Source organism: Alosa alosa, chromosome 18 (genome assembly GCF_017589495.1).
Source record: "Alosa alosa isolate M-15738 ecotype Scorff River chromosome 18, AALO_Geno_1.1, whole genome shotgun sequence".
NCBI classification, from domain to species: domain Eukaryota; kingdom Metazoa; phylum Chordata; class Actinopteri; order Clupeiformes; family Clupeidae; genus Alosa; species Alosa alosa.
Genome location: NC_063206.1, coordinates 27,984,706 through 28,001,598, shown reverse-complemented (window position 1 = coordinate 28,001,598; position 16,893 = coordinate 27,984,706). Strand labels below are relative to the sequence as shown.

General features: G+C 42.8%; 1 protein-coding gene across 1 annotated transcript; it reads right to left on the bottom strand.

Moving 5' to 3' along the window:
* Window positions 1-551: 551 nt before the first annotated feature.
* On the bottom strand, window positions 552-6,445 carry gpr26 (G protein-coupled receptor 26). Its single transcript, XM_048268968.1, has 3 exons — window positions 5,226-6,445; window positions 3,518-3,631; window positions 552-2,773 (listed from the first exon to the last, which is right to left on the bottom strand). The coding sequence occupies exons 1-3, from the start codon at window positions 5,894-5,896 to the stop codon at window positions 2,419-2,421; spliced, it is 1,140 nt and encodes a 379-aa protein (XP_048124925.1). The 5' UTR covers window positions 5,897-6,445; the 3' UTR covers window positions 552-2,418.
* Window positions 6,446-16,893: the final 10,448 nt, after the last annotated feature.

The following is a 16,893-nucleotide window of genomic DNA, read 5'->3' as shown; positions in this document are numbered from 1 at the left end:
CATGGCTGTCATAACTGGCTGTTCAGTGGCTCGGGCATAGAGCTGCCTTCTCTTTCACCTCTCTCCTCCACTCCCCAATACACACACATCTGCTCATTTTCTCTATTTTCCCCTCTTTTCCTTGTGGCCTTGCAATTACCTTGGTGTGTAACGGGATTCAACTCTCCATTGTTCAGGCGGCTGGGGTGTCGAGAAAGCACTGTGCTGTCATTGCCTCAACTACGTACTGGCAGTGGGAGGGAAGGAGTGTTTTAAGGAGCTTTTTTTCCCAAACTAATTATCGCACCCACATGCTGTCTTTAGCCTTGTTCTCAGTGGATGATAGCACAAAGCCAAGAGGTGCAGGGACCTGTCTCTCCTTTAGCACAGGGGAATATTGAGAAAATAATTACCCTGAAGGTCTAGTGTGGGGAATGTTCCATCATGCGATGTTAAGAATTAATGGGTGAAAATGTAACTTTGATCAAAGTAAACATGACAGTGGTCATGACAGAGGGAATAGGCCGGGCTGAGCAAAAAAGGATGATCTTGATTTATTTTAAAATGCACTACATTTTATTAGATTCAAGTCACAAATATATAAGTATATTACACACCTTTACAGTAACAAAAATATAGACATCTTTTTTTCCTAAGGCTTCACACTTTTCACCAAAAAGTGCTTAAACTAAACACAACAAACATAATCACCAGAAAGTTGTATTCAAGACCCTTACTGATTTTCTTTAACTTCACGTCAGCAAGTGTGACCGATATATGCCATTTCAGATATCAGCCAAGTGCAAACAAACTATATATCTATAAAAATTTAATGACATTCAAATAGAAATCACCCTGTGTTCGTACCCACTCACTGAAATACAAACAACACAATTAAGCAACTCCAGTAAGGAATATAATGGTCAAAATCGACACCATATCACAGCAAATAATTAAATACCCTTGCCAGACACTTTTGTTTTCTTAACCATGATATGAGTTTACTTGGCAATTTGCATCCAACTTGTGAATATAATTTGCAAAGCTACAGTGTCTGCTCTTGCTGAATATTAAAACTGCAAGAGGCTGTCATCAGTGAGAGTTTGAGGTACTTACTGTTGTGTTTACATCTCGCACACGCACACAAAGCTACTGGGAAAAGAAAGAAGGAAATGTTGACATTTAAATTCCAAGCTGGGGACATGCCCAGCAGTATACGTGTTAGAATAAAGTGTCACTCTACACTGGGGCATAAAGCTGAAACAAGTACAGTATGTTGGGGAATGAGATTGAGAACCACCAACATGGAAGCTTACCGTTTATACTGGATAAGGAGGTTTGTGTTGGGTTTTACAGAACATCCCAAAGGCGGGTTTTGGCCCGTTTCATTGATAATCCATTTGAAGTGAAAGTGGAAAATACCCTTAGCTTCAGCTTCAAACACAATATCACTCAGAAAGGCACAACATTTGTGTTTTCACTCGACCACAATGTACAAACATCTCAGAGAAAGAAAACATCCCTCACAGGATTCCTGAACATATACTGTAACAACAATATGCTCCACCTTCAAGCAGAGCCTTGTCTCAACGTGACTCTGCCTTCAAACAGAGGTCCAAGCTGCACCATATGGGACAATAGTATGGTGCTGAATCTGAATGCCCAGATTTGTTGCTTAAATTAGTTTAATCAGAATAATATAAAAACAACCCACCAGTTCAGAAATGGACAACTACCGCAATGAAACAAAATCTATTAATGAAAGCTTTATTTATGCTTTCCATGGAATTACACTCATTTGCTCAGACAATGCATGGCATTTTTTGAAGCATTCCTTCTAAACAACTGATTATATATATTGTGTGTGTGTGTGTGTGTGTGTGTGTGTGTGTGTGTGTGTGTGTGTGTGTATGTGTTTGTGTGTGCGGGGGCTTGGGGCGGGGGTTGGAGGTCATGTGTAATTTTCTTCAAATTTAGCAATATGGCTTTGACTCTTGGAATCATATTTCATAAAACCTATTGGTTTTCTGCTACATATCTAATCCTTCAGTCCATAATTTTCCCCAAGTAAAGTACCATCTCCTTGGTACTTTCTGACATTGGCTAAATCAGCCATGTCAGAAAGTTCTGACAAACTAGCAGCTTGTCAAGATGGCAATACTTTGTGGTAATTTATAAGACTTTATAAGACATACATCACTCCAGTGAGATAGTACTAAATTGTTACACAACCCCATCTTTGATACTATGAAATCACCTGCATACAAGGAGATATCAGGTTTCAGATGTAAACATCAAAAAACCTGGTAAAATCTATTAGAGTGTAATATAAAAGTATAAAAACTCTTTTTAGCATTCTATTTTTCCTCTCTCTTTATGAACATAATTGTGTTTTTGTTCAAAATAAGGGGAGAGAGCTGCCTCTAGTGTATTAAACTTTTACCCTGTTCCTTTTGTAGTGCCACTCAGTTCCTTGGTATTGCTCTTTGTCGTCATATTGCCTTTCCTCTCCGTCTCTCCTGTCTCCTCTTTCTCCTCAGCCTTCTCCTTCATCTCCTCCTCTCTGGTCCTGTCATCCTTCTCTCTCTTCCAGGCTCTGCCGTTCTCCAGCCTGCGCGTGGTGAGTGAGCGTCTCCGCAGCAGGCGGTTCATGATGTCGTGGAAGGTCTTCCTGTACTGGTGACGCAGGAGGGAGTAGACGAAGGGGTCGCACGCCGCCTTGCTGTAGGCCAGACACTTGCACACCACACCCCAGTGAGGGCTGATGGGAAACAACTCTAACAACTCCATCACCCTGATGTGGCAAAGACACACACACACACACACACATCGCTGATTACATATAAATATATCAATGCCTTTTAAGCAACACAATGTAGTTATTTTACTTTAAAATTATGATGATACATAGATTTACAATATGTAGACTTGTGTCTCTGTCAATAACGATGAGTGCTCAGAATGCCTGGTATTGCACTATATACTGTAACTATGCTATTCTGACCAGGAACATGATTCTTTTCGTCAGTCTCCGATGAATTGAATACGCCCTTAGTGCTAAATGGGTACAAAAGGGGACAAAAGGTAGAATTGTGAAAAGGTACATTGTGTTACTTGAAAGTATAGGAATAAGAATAAAATGAAAACAACCTTTCTCATCTATTGTGTACATTGTGTTCCTTCAGTCAGACACAATCATTACATCACACTTACATCTTAACAATGTAGCTGTTGAAAACTGATTGAGATGCTCAATCAGACTATAAATCACTAGCTGAGGGACTGCACTGACTGCAAGATACGTCTCCTGAATTCTGCTTTTAGTGATGTGAAAGGGAGGTAAGAGTAGATCCATGGAAAGAGCTACATCAGCCAGTACCCCACTGCCACTACTCAAATGGGCATGATTGAAAAGGCCCAGGGACACCCCGTTCATCAAAATGGAAATATTCAATCTCCGGTCAATCAGCAATCACTCTGCGATTCAGTGCCATGGACCCATCCATCGTCCACCTGGATGCGGCCCCTGCAGTCTTACCTGGTGATGACATAGGGGGTGAAGCAGACCACGAATGTGCCGATGAAGGTGCTGATTTTCCTTGTGGCCCTCTGCCTGCGCCTCTTCTGCTCCTCCAGACACCGCTGCCTGACGCTGCGGGGGGTTGGGGTGGGGGTGGGAAGGGGTACAAGAAGGGAGGTGGGACAAGGTTGGCAAAGACAAGCTACCATTGGCATCGCCAGCACACTGCTGCACTCTGTGAGGGGTAGAGAGACTGGCAGCGTCCCTTAGTATAAAAGCCCACCCCTGGCTAAATGGAAACGTGGAGATGAATGCCTTACGAATAGGCAGCGCAACAGGGAGTGGTGGGCAATTACGGCATGCAATTGGGCCCATTCTACAGCACACCTGACCGAAGACGAGTCGTTTCCCACACTTTGTGTGAGTGTGCGAGCTCTCAGGATGAGTCTTACACGCTCACCCAAACTCAGTTTGATAGGCCAGATATGGTTTGAGCCCTATGATTATGTGAAATGGTTATTAGAAAGCTCTGTTGACTGTGCAATCAGTGGTGGGTGAAAATGACATTTTGAACAAAGCTGTCGTGATATTGAGTGTTTTGATTATTCTGCCTTCCAGATATTATGTGCGCTTGAACCATTTGCAGCTGAGCATATCTAGCATACAGGCCTTGATCGTCTCCACCATCAAATTCTTCTATTCTTGTTGCTAGGGGAAGGGTCTGGAAATACCAATGATTCAGTGTGTTGCTGAGAACAGTGACCTAATTCATAACAGTAGTTGTAGATTATTAACAGTTGAAACAAGCACTCAGACACGACAAGGACATTTTAGACTGCAGGGGTATGAACACTTGAAAACAAGGAGCAAGCCACTCAGGTCCAGACAATGTTGAATGAAACAAGAAAAAGCTCATTAAGGAATATTAACCATTACACCTCAGTCAGTACATTACCAGAAAGTGTATAGGTTTAGCTGTGTATGTGTTGTCTAGTCTGTATTGGGATAGTCTGTCTGTATACTACTCTATACACTCTATACACTACTCCCAAACTGGGATATTTGGGATCCTCAAAATTTATATACAGCATATACAAAGTAGATTAATGAAATATTATGAGCACAAATAATTTAAGTTTGGCTGGGAAGGCTAGCAAGCTTTAGAGATATGTGAGGCACATATATGTTTAGACTGATGGTGCACCAAAATATCTCCTGCTAGTGTTGTCACCTGAGCTATCGACAGCACACTGAGGTGTGAGAGAAAAGGTCAGGTCTAATCTAAAGATATAATGAAGAGAACAGATCAGGTCTGATCTAAAGGTCTAATATAATGTTCAGTTGTCAAGTTCATGCAAACCAATCATAGCCTACCTCTGAAAGCTATATCAAAGTAGAGCTTTTACATAAAATAGCTCAAAACCGTCAAAGCATATCTAAGGTTTGTGAACACAATCATAGTACATTGAAATACTCTGGAACTGGCGCACATGCGCGCGCACACACACACACACACACACACACACACACACACACACACACACACATAAATATTACAAATGGCAAATAAACTTGGACACGACTGTGTTTTGAGACTGATGCAAGCTACCCTGATAATAATGATAAGAATAATAAAAACAAAATACTATTTTACAGGTCATTTCAAGACATGGCCAGTGTACAGCAACAAGGCCCTGAGAAAGAGTACATAACATAATCTAAATACCTCGGGTGGATATCCACAAGCAGCACCAGCGTCTGCATGGTGATCACATCAATGCGTTTGCAGTGAAACCTCGCCACTTTCAGCACTTTGAGATACGTTACGCAGAGCACGACCAGAGACAGCAGGAACGTGACCGAGTGTAAAACAAGCGTGTAGATGACAAATTGGGTCCTCATGCCGCTCGCTCGGGTGTTGCACAGGGTGCACGAGGCGTAGAGTTGATGGTATCCCACCCAGGAGAGGCACGATGCTACTACAGAAAAGGACAGCGAGTGAATCCACGTGTAGCCGAGAGCAATCACGGCGTCCCGATGCCGGATCCTGGAGTGGTAGCTTAGCGGGAAAACCACAGCCACCCACCGGTCTATGCTCAGAGCAGCCATACTCAGCATCGAGTTAGTGGTTAGAAAGGTGTCCAGGAATCCCACTATCTGACAGAATCCGTGCCCGCCCGGGTGACCATTGTAGATGAGTCCTCCAAGAGTCAGGGGCATGTTGGACACCGTGAGCAGCAGGTTGCAGAAAGTGAGATTGAGGATGAACAAGCCCGGCACCTGTTTGCGAATCTCTGCGTTATACAAAAAGCAAATCAGCACCACAACGTTGGACAGCAACGACACCACGATGATCACGACTAACAGGAGAGAAACCACGACCTCCACTGTGTGCATGGTGCGTCCAGCTCTCAGATCCCCTGGCAGGTGACGGCACTTTCAACACACCTACACATATTGCCCTAATGCATGGTCACACAGCTGCTTTGCAGATGTGTTTCCAAGACGCGAGACGCCTGGTCGCGCAAAACGGAGCGCGATCGATTGGCTGCCTCCTCCCTTTAATTTGCCGAAAAAACGAGGGACCCATCAACTTTACCGCTGAAAATGTTCTTTAAAATCACACAGCACAACACCGGGTCCGAAAAACTGCGTTCACGTTTTACTCCACTTACGCTCCCCGCCGTCCACAGGTCCCCCAAGTATCGTCTTGTTGCGCAATTGCGCAGTGCCAATTCGTTTCGTGCGGCGCTCTTTGAACATCGTCCTCGAAGCTACTTTATGCCTAATTCTGTCTGAAGCGTACCCTTCCCACCCTCGCAAGTAAAACTCACAACTTGCACATGTGACATCGGCCTTCCTAGAAACGTTTACACCTCGGCTTTTTCTGGATATATCTAATTTTAGGTGCTGATATTTCTGGTGGAGGGAAATCTCTGACATCTGCGTCATAGATACACGCACAGCACGAAACACGATGATATTGTAGTGCATATTATTACACACGCGTCATGCCAGACTATGCATTTTATTCTGCACCCAGTTACTGTTAAGAAATTGTGAAAGTGTCAGTCAATTGGGAAGTGAAGTGCGTTTGTGCAATTTAGGCATGGTATTTTAGAGATGTTTTAAACTGAACTGCTCTCTCATTAAAGCCATATACTGTAAATGTCAGAAGCCATCATCACTGATTTAGTCTTACATGTTATAACTGCCTAATTGCCTCAACTCAAAATGATGAGAATGGAAAAACATCTCTCTCTCCCTCTGTGTGTGTGAATGTGTGTATGTGTGTGTGTGTCTGTAAGGTACATTTTTTATCTTTACCTACAAACATTGTGTTCAGTCGGCCTATTAGCTACTAACTGGGAGACACAAGAAGACATGACTGTATCGTCAGTACTGTGTAACTTTTTTGAACTCCCCCTACCTGGTTACATACAAAGGTTCCTACCCAAGTATTTCAACTAACACTACATCCCCCTTTCTGACTAAAGGATGCTTTCACTGGGAATGTATGAAAAACAATACAACTCATAGTGATGTTTTGAAAACGAACAAAAGGTTGTTCACTTCCTTTGAGTGTTTACATAACAGCCTTAACCAGGAAGACATGTGGCTTCCTATTAATCTCATTTCTTAAATAGTCTTTTAACAATTGTACTCCTAACATACTGTCAGTCACTGAAAATATCAAATAATTTCAAGTGTTAACACCAGTCAACAACAACTAGGCTATTACTGCCAACAACTTAGAAATAATTTTGTTAAGACCATTAAGCAATAGAATATTTTCAAAGTTGACATCTTTCAACAACATTCAACACATTTCACTTCACATATTGCCTGTCCTTCTTGTTTTTTTTTTTTCAATGTCAATATCTATGAGCGAACAAAGTCTTTCAAGTACACTGGAGGTACTCTCACTCTGGTAGACACAGCTTTCCTGCAGTGAAGCCTGCTGACCGGGGTCACATGGGATTTCAGGTGTGACAGGTGTACTCTCTGCCTATGGATCAGCACCATCGGGTGTTACCTCAGGTAAGGCAGTGGTTGTTGCTGGTGCTTTAGGGGTGGATGAGAGGTGGTACCGGTTTCTTCTCAGGGTCCCCCTTGATGTGTCGATGATGTAGGACCTTGGCGTACCTGCATTAGACACCACTGTACCTCTCTCAAGCATATCCTTGACCCACACGTGGTCACCTTGTTGCAGGAGTGGCATGTTGCGTGCTTTGTGTCGACGGTCGTAGTTTTGTTTCTGCTTTTGTCTGTATTTTTGTTCAATTCTTTTTAGATTTTCCATGTCTGTCCATCTGGGATTGAGCTGAGATGGAATTACAGGAACTGGTGTTCTAATTTTTCTGCCCATGAGAAGCTCGGCTGGACTGTGTCCATTCGCTAGAGGAGCAGCACGCTAGGCCATTAGGGGAATGTAGGGGTCACTTGATTTCTTCAGGAGACCTTTGACCTTTGATCGTCCTGACGGCCCGCTCTGCCTCCCGTTGCTCTGTGGGAAGTGAGGACTGGACGTCACATGACTGAAACTCAACTCTTGTGCCAACTTTCTGAAGTGCTCAGATGCAAATTGTGGCCCGTTGTCTGAGCGCACCACATCCGGTATTCCATGACGCGCGAAGATGGATTTGCAGTGTTCTATCACAGCTTCAGATGTTGTATGAGTGAGTTTGGCCACTTCGAAGAATCTTGAAAAGTAGTCTACTAAGACCAGGTAATGCCTGTTGTTTTCTGTCTGAAACAGGTCTGCACCGATGATGGACCATGGTCTTGCTGGGAACTCAGTGGGTTGCAGCGTTTCTTTGAAGTTGGTTCTTTCACGACTGCACACATCACATTTCTCTATCAGTTGTGTCAAGTCTTTGCTAAGGCCTGGCCACCATACAGATTGTTTGGCCCTCTCTCTGCATTTAGTCATTCCCAGATGGCCCTCGTGCAGTTTATTTAGCATGTCTGCTCTAAGTGATGCAGGGATTACTATTCTACAGCCATAAAGTAGCAAACCCTCATGAACTGTTAGCTCACCTGAGAATGGCAGATAGGGCCAAAATGCTCTTTGTATGGTGAATTTATCCGGCCAGCCCTCCTTGCAGTATGTCTTGAGTGTGTGGAGTAGGGTGTCTTTGTCCTGATGTGTCTGTATTTCTTTAAGTCTTTTTTCTTCAAGCTTGCTATAACTGTGTCTACATACAGGTTCACCTCTTCCTCCTGTAAGCCTTCTGCTGTGTTAGTGACCGGTGCTCTGGAGAGCACATCTGCAGTCGCAGATGTCCTTGCCTGGCACGTGTGAGATATTGTAAGAGAACCTCATGAGTCGCATGCGTAGGCGCTGTATACGTGGTGGCAGTTCATCCAGGCTCTTTGAGCTTAGCAGAGGAACTAAAGGTTTGTTTAGAGAAAGGTCTGTCTCTATGTCGAAAGTCTTTCCAATGAGGAATTCAGAAAACCTCTCACAGGCCCATGTTGTGGCTAGAGCTTCCTTTTCAATTTGAGCGTACCGTTGTTCAGTGTTGCTAAGGGCTCTGGAAGCGTATGCCACCGGCTTCCAGTTTTTCTCACCTTGTCGCTGGAGAAGGACGGCCCCCATGCCGTAAGAAGATGAATCAGCTGAGACGAGTGTTTCTGCATTCGGGTCATACAGAGCAAGACCTGGCGGTGTAGTTAACTCTTCCTTAATCTTCTCAAAGGCATGCTGCTGTTGTGGACCCCAGGCCCACATATTCGATTTCTTCAAAAGTTCTCTGAGTGGACGTGTTTTCTCAGCCAGGTGAGGCAGAAATTTGCCCAAGTGGTTTGTCATTCCCAGGAAGCGTCTCACCTCGCTGACATTAGTGGGCGCTGTCATGGCCTTCACGGCGCTCACCTTGTCGGGGTCTGCACTGACGCCTGAGGCCTCGATGACCTGTCCCAGGAACTTTATCCTACTCTTTGAGAACTCACACTTGTCGTTGAGTGTCACACCCGCCTCCTGCAGGTGTGACAATGCCATCTTCAGTCTCTCATCATGCTCTCTCTGTGTTGCTCCCCAGATGAGCACATCGTCCATCTGGCACACAACACCTTCAAGGCCTTCTAGTATGCGAGACATGCGCTTTTGGAAATGTTCTGGAGCCAACGAGATCCCAAAACAAAGACAGTTATAGCAGTACCGCCCAAATGGGGTTATAAAGGTGGTGAGGAGAGAGGACTTGGATAACGGGATCTGCCAGAATCCAGCGTTGACGTCAAGTTTAGAAAAAACTTTGGCTCCAGCGAGCTGTCCTAATGTGTGTTCGACTGAAGGCAGAGGATGCTTCTCTCTCATCACTGACTTGTTCAGCTCTGTGAGGTCTGTGCAGATTCTGACTCTGCCGTTGCGCTTGGGCACCACCACCATGGGTGCACACCATGCAGTGGGCTCCTCCACCTTTGAAACGACTCCTGCTGCTCCATAATGACTCAACTCTTCTTTTTACTTGCCATGAGTGGGAGAGATATCCGTGGGGGAGTGGAGAGGGAAAAAGGTTTTGGCCCTGGCTTTAGGACAATGGTGTACTACCCCTCCATTTCCCCTAGTCCTGAGAAAAGCATTGGGAATTGTCTTTTTACAGTCTCTTTGGTATCCAGGCTGAGGTCATTCAGTCTGGCGACAAGCTGGAGTGTCATGGCAGCTAGTCCACCAAGAAGTGGCGTACGTAGCCCATCCACAACGTAAACTTCCTCTTGTGTGCTTTTATTGTCCTTACTGAGAGTGGCTGCAAATTTCCCTTTTACCTTCAAAGGTGTTCCTCCTGGCCGATAGAGAATCTTTGTTGCTCTCAACAGCTTGTTGAACTGGCCCTGTGTGTACAGTTTTGCTGGGACTGCAGTGACGTCTGCTCCAGTGTCAATTTTGAACACTGCCTTGTGGTTGTCCACTTTTATTTCTGTCATCCATTGACTGGCCCCTATCTCCTCTGACATAGAGCCCAAGAAAGCAACGTCCTCATCGCTGTCTGACTCCTCAGTCAATGCAGCTACATTCACTTCCATTTTCTTTCTAGTTTTGCAGACTCTAACATAATGTCCTTTTTTTCTGCATTGATTACACACAGCCTCTCTCGCTGGACACTGCTGCGGATGATGCCCTCGTGTGTCTCCGAATCTATTGCATTGCAGTTGTCTTTCCTGTGTCATTTTTTTAAAAGTCGGTCCACTGTGCTGCTTGTTTTGTTTTGAACTTGAGCTGCTGCGCTGACGTGTGTGCACATTATCTAGCTGAGTATTGCAGGCTTCTGCTTTAAAGTTTGTCTTAAGCATTTCAAGCTGCTTTTTTACCTGCTCACTTTGTCGGGCCTTGTTGATGGCTTTCCCCAACGTCAGTTCGGAATCCAGCTGTAATTGTTCTGATAAGCGTTTATCTCTCAGGCCCACAACCAGTCGATCTCTCACCATTTCGTCGTGCAGAGCACCGTATCCGCAGTGCTCCGCGAGGCAATGCAGCGCCGTGTGAAAGCTGCGTGAACACTACACATTGGACCTTCAACTATGCTTTTGATGTACTGTGCATGGTGGAAACAATGGTGGAGTCATGAGAACAACTTGATAGCAGTGTGTGTGTGTGTGTGTGTGTGTGTGTGTGTGTGTGTGACAGACAGACAGACAGACAGACACAAAGGGAGAGAAACAAAAAGACACCTTGCCTTGGACCTGTTCTTTTTGATCTACTGTAGAAACATTGCTCTTTCAAGTACCCATTTATGAATTTTGTGGGTATGCGTAGGTATATCTGTGCCTCTGTGATACACATAGAGAAACTGATAGACAGAGAGAGAATTAAAAAATTCTGGTACACAATGTATCTAGCATCGTAACAGGCATACATTTTCTGTTAACTTTGAAATTGTTATTGGTCCAGCCTAACCAATCACATTGATCAGGGATTCCTAACATTATTTTATTAGTATATTATTTATTTATGATTTATTAATAACCTTTAGCCTGAAGGACCAGACCCGAGTAATGAAAATGGCCCAACTCAAGGGGCGGCACCAAGCATGCATATGAAAATATCACTGCACACAATTGGATAACACTACGACCAATGTTTACTGATCGATTAAGGACGTCGACGCAATTGGATAACACTACGACCAATGTTTCCGGACATCGACATCGCAGCGCTGTCATTATCTGTTTAGCTCGCCTCTGGCCCGCCTATATCAGATACACCGATGTGATTGGTGCAGCTCGGTTTCATGGGCATAGGTCATAGCATCATTACTCGTCGCCAGAGTCACTCGCTGAGCAAATTCAAATTTAGCTCTTGCGAGAACTCTGGATTTCTAACCTTTAAAATCTGATAACAAACATCATCCACAGTCAGGAAACACTATATTTAGTCCTACCTTTGCTGTACATAAATTTACACATTCTTCCGACGGCAAGTTTTTGATGTTTGCAGGTGTTGCTACAACCATTTATCACAGCCATCGTCATCCCCTCTTGTCACTGATTGGCAAGCCACCCTGGTGGCTGAAGGATATATTATCATGAGCCAGACTAGTATCTCAGTGAAATGAAAATGAACCGAGATACTAGGCGGGCAGGGCCAGGCAATCAGTAAAGGTGGAAATAAATGTATGAAGGGCAAAGACTAGAAAAAGAAAAGGAAAAAGGAGCATGCAAGTGAAATGAAAGAAAGGTGTGGAGGAATGATTACAGTTAGGCTAAGAACTTTAGGATACTTTTTATTTTTATACTTTAAGTACATTCAGACCCTGTACTATGTTACTTTCACTTGAATTAAGAAGTTGAGGATTTATACATATAGACAGTATATAATATAGTATAGAGAGTGTGTGCTTTTACCATCTCTGTATATATGCAGGGATCCAATCTATTTGATGTTAATACCGGTATATGTGACTACATTTATGGTCATATCTTCAGAAAAAAATCGATATGAAGGATCAGTCACAGAATAAGTCTGCCTGTACATAGATGTGACTTAAACAGGTGTAGACACCTCCAAGTCAGTATGGCGCTCTCTTAATCACCATGACGATGACTCGATGACAGACCTGACAGATGGCCATGGCATCATCAGCACTTTTAGCCCCGTAAAAGGGCCTGAGTGGATTTGGGCAAAATTAGGATTTTTCAATTAACATGACTAAATGGATAATGCCAATGATGGGGGGTGGGGGTGGAGGGGGTCCTTGCCATTTTAAATAACTAATTTAAACCAAATCATTAATATTAAACCATTTCCCAGAATGAATGAAACTGTCCTGATAATATCACATTAATTAAAAGTGATTTTTCCTTTCTTTGTCTTTTTTTTGTCTAGACGCCTTTGCAGTGTGCATCAAAGGGACAGTGGACCCTTTAAAATGAGATGTGTAACAGGCTCTGTTCAGATGGAAATAAAGATGTGATAAAGGATTGATGATAGCCATATGTATGTATGTATATGGAATGTATGCTGGAATTCTTATGACCTATTATCTCTTATTACCTATTACCTCTTATTAGTCCAGCTATATCGTCATCTTGAACGAATACAGTACTTGTCTGTCACTTTAAATCCCTTAGTAAACGGGAAGAGAAAATGCAAGAATGTAGCACTAGTCACATAATAAATCTATCCACGACCATCTTCACCTAAAAATGGCTTACATGTTATTCTATTGTTGTAAGTCGCTTTGGATAAAAGTGCCTGCCAAATTAATACATGTAAATGTAATTGTGGTATTGGTCAGTTCGAATGGGTGTCTAATATGGGCCCTGAGACGCCATTTACGAGCCTTGTTTTATCCGGGCACAGGGAATACAAGTAAGCACAAGCCGTTTTATTGAACTCTACTGTGGGAACAAAGAAGGCATCCCATAGCGGATTTGGAAGGAACACTGAGCAAGCATCACTTCATCTTGCTGTGCTGTGCAAACTAAATGATGTTTTTCTTCACGCTCGTTTTCCTTGCTAGATGATTATAAGACTCTCTCGTTCTCTCTGTCACTCCCTCCCTCCCTCGCTCCCTTTCTCTCTCTCCTCCTGTGATCCCGTTAAGATAATCAGGTTCCACCATCTGCTTTGATGTACAGGCAGCAGTAATGAGGAGTGTTGCTACAGTGTCAGTTGTGCCAAGCTGCAGGAGCAGGCAGAGGCTGAAGACTCATATTTGATTGAGTCAGATTGATGAAGACTCATATTTGACGGAGAGGACTGTTTGTGTTTGTGTGTGTGTTTGCATGTAATTTAGGTGCATGTAAGCATGCATGTAGAAGTTCACACATCAGTACGGCTAGAGGAACTCATGAGGACTCTTGATTCAGGTGCCATACTGATTTCATAGTGTTCATAGATTTGCACTGTCCAGTGAAGCCTTATGTGCTACAGTACATGAACATTTACACAGTTAAAAAGTTCTAAAACTGACCATGATATGCGCATGTGTGCCTATGCACATTTGTGTGTGAGTGTGTGTGTGTGTGTGTGTGTGTGTGTTTGTGTGTGTGTTTCATTGTTTCTGATGGCTGGTCTTCATCTCGTCTGAGTCATGCTTATTAACGTTTTTCATGTGACGTATTCTAGGTTCTATAGCTTTGTTTACATCCAGGCAAGGGACAAGTTGAACCCATTGAACATCGTTGTCTGCAGCTGCCTCTCAGTAGGCTACATCTCTGTATTTCAGCAATGTCAACATTTCAGGCATCAATAAAGGTGATGATGAAACGTTATCCCATTGTTCAATATTTGATAGCCTGTCACAGGAACGTTGTTTCGCTAAAATCGCCCTGATTTGGTGCATTTATCTGTATCAATAACGTTATGGGAGAACCTGCATGTAGCCTAATGGTAGCCTAACTTTTTTTCTCTGTTCAAAACTCGGTTTACACGAAGACAATAGCCTTTCTTAGAAGCTGTGAAATTTGACCAGAAAGGAACATGTCTTCCTTCTGAAAACAATATTTGATCATTTAACTTCACCTGAACAGCGACAGGTCTTGGTAGGCAGTAGACTCAGCAGACGTTAAAACGGTAGCCTACTGTTATAGCCAGAGTCAGTCAGCATCATGTAACATTAATGGCGTTAGTCATGAATCCTGTAACATATTATATATCATATAACAGCGATGGCTTATTTGAAGACGATCTGCATGGATATATAACCACCCAGAAAAACTCAGAATGTGAGTGATAAAGTTCATTAATTGTATGAAACTTTTTATTAGTTATCCATAGCAGCATCGCCTATATTAGGCTGTTATGCTAGCTCAGCCTTTAAATATGTTGTTATTTTGGTCATGTGGACTTGATTAAACGGGTAAAGATAATTCATAAACTGCTTATTTCTTACATGACTGAAGCAGTAGCCTAGGTTCAACAGTGGTGTTTGAGGTTGCTGTGTTAAGTTGTTGTGTGTGATCGCTAAACAATTAGGATGAAATCAGTTTATTTTGACATACGGGAGTTAGCCTGACCTGTAACGTTAGCCTATAGCACATAAGCCTATTCTGTTTTCATTTATTAGCATTTGTTGTGATTATATAATCAAATGACACTCATGATAACTAGAAATAGAAGGACAGAAGATAGGTGATTGATGTCCACAAGCACGAATTTTACGAGACAAATTAGAACAAACTGTTCCGGTAAAAATAATCTTGCCATGTTTAAAATGCTGCACTTTTTCCCTTCATAGCCTATCTCTGGCAATTCATTTTTGAATGACTGTAGATAGTAGTATTTTAGCCTACGTCTTCGTAGACAGTAGGCTACACCATTAGGCTATCTTGAGAATGAGACTTCACAGCTGCTAACGATCATCCTCCACAACCACGAGGATAGGTAGGCTAAACGGTTAAATCGCCTTTTGCTGCTTATTGTAAAACCAACTGTTAGGGCCTACACAAGTGGTCGGCATCCCGGTCAATATTTGATATTAAAATTTCAATTTTGAAGCTATTTGTAACTATGTGTAGCCTATGCAACCCGACTGTTGTAGGCTTGCCTACCACTCTCTGCAGTGCCTTGCCTACCATTCTTGCCTACCACTCTAGTTGTAAACAAACGGTCACATGACATTATGACGTAGGTGCAAAACCTTAATAGACGGCTAAGCCATATTCATGCATGGCTGGACCTCACTGTCCCCACTGGCTGCAGCACAATTTCAGCCCCTGTCCTTTCTCATCAGCCACCCTTCACACTGACTGCATCCGAACGCTCTGCAGCATGACCATTTAAGTCTATGTGTTTGTGTGCGTGTGTGTGTGTGTACGTTGCTTGTGTGTATTAGAATAAAACGTGGGAGGCACACAATATCTCTACTCCCTTTCCCATGGTGACTAAGAATAACAAATACATGCTTCTGCCTGTAGCTGCATGTGATCCTGTGAGGATCGAGTGCACTCTGTCTTCACACGTCTCCAATTTAAGCAGCACAACTCCACGACTCCACAGAGTGAATTGGGATGTGGCAGAATGCATCTCTCTACATTTTAAGTAGTTCTGAACTACAGTACTCAAAGTAGAAAGGTGCAAATATGTGACATAAGACACAAACACACACACACATATATATATACACATACACATATATGTACACTCAAGTATGTGTGTGTGTGTGTTAGTAAGTAGTTGCTGTGTATCCCACAGTTCTCCCCTATCTTGCATGTAAGCATAGCCACAGGCAGAGATGGAGAGATTCAGCTGGAGAACGTAGGGAATGAAAGAGGGGTGGGTTGACATGAGGTGCCCATCACGCAACAGTGGGCGCCAGAAATAGAGGCTCACATTCAAGTGTCATCATAGCTTATTTATTTTTTTATATTTTTTACATGCATATTTGCACAACACTTCATCTTGTCACTTATACATGCTTCATTGTCATTGTACAGTTCAAACATTATTGACAGATTCCAATATACTCTCAAATGGTAGCAAACCAAAACAAAATGCAGACTAACAAATGGTAGTAAACCAAAACAAAATTCACTCTTTTCTTGTCTGGTAGACTAATTCTGTATTGATTTCTTTAATTAGGCCCCACTTACTACATTAAAAATAACACTGGGTGGGAAGGCTTTTAAAGGATTTTAAAGGCTACAAATAATAGCTGTCATTTTCATACGCCTTGAATTATTCCACCTTCCAAATTATTGGAGTATTCACTTTTACCAGGACTGTGAAAAGACATGGCATTACGGGTTTGCTTAGCAACAGCTGGATTCTCACTAAAAATAGACCGAAAACAGGTGCCTCACTTCTATCCCATAATTACCAAATCTGAAATTAAGACAGAAAATGGCCAAACACCAAAATAATGCTTTGGTTGACATTTCTACATGTGATTCAATATTTTGTACTACTCCAGATATACAGATTTGACAAGCAAATGAATATTAGATCTGAG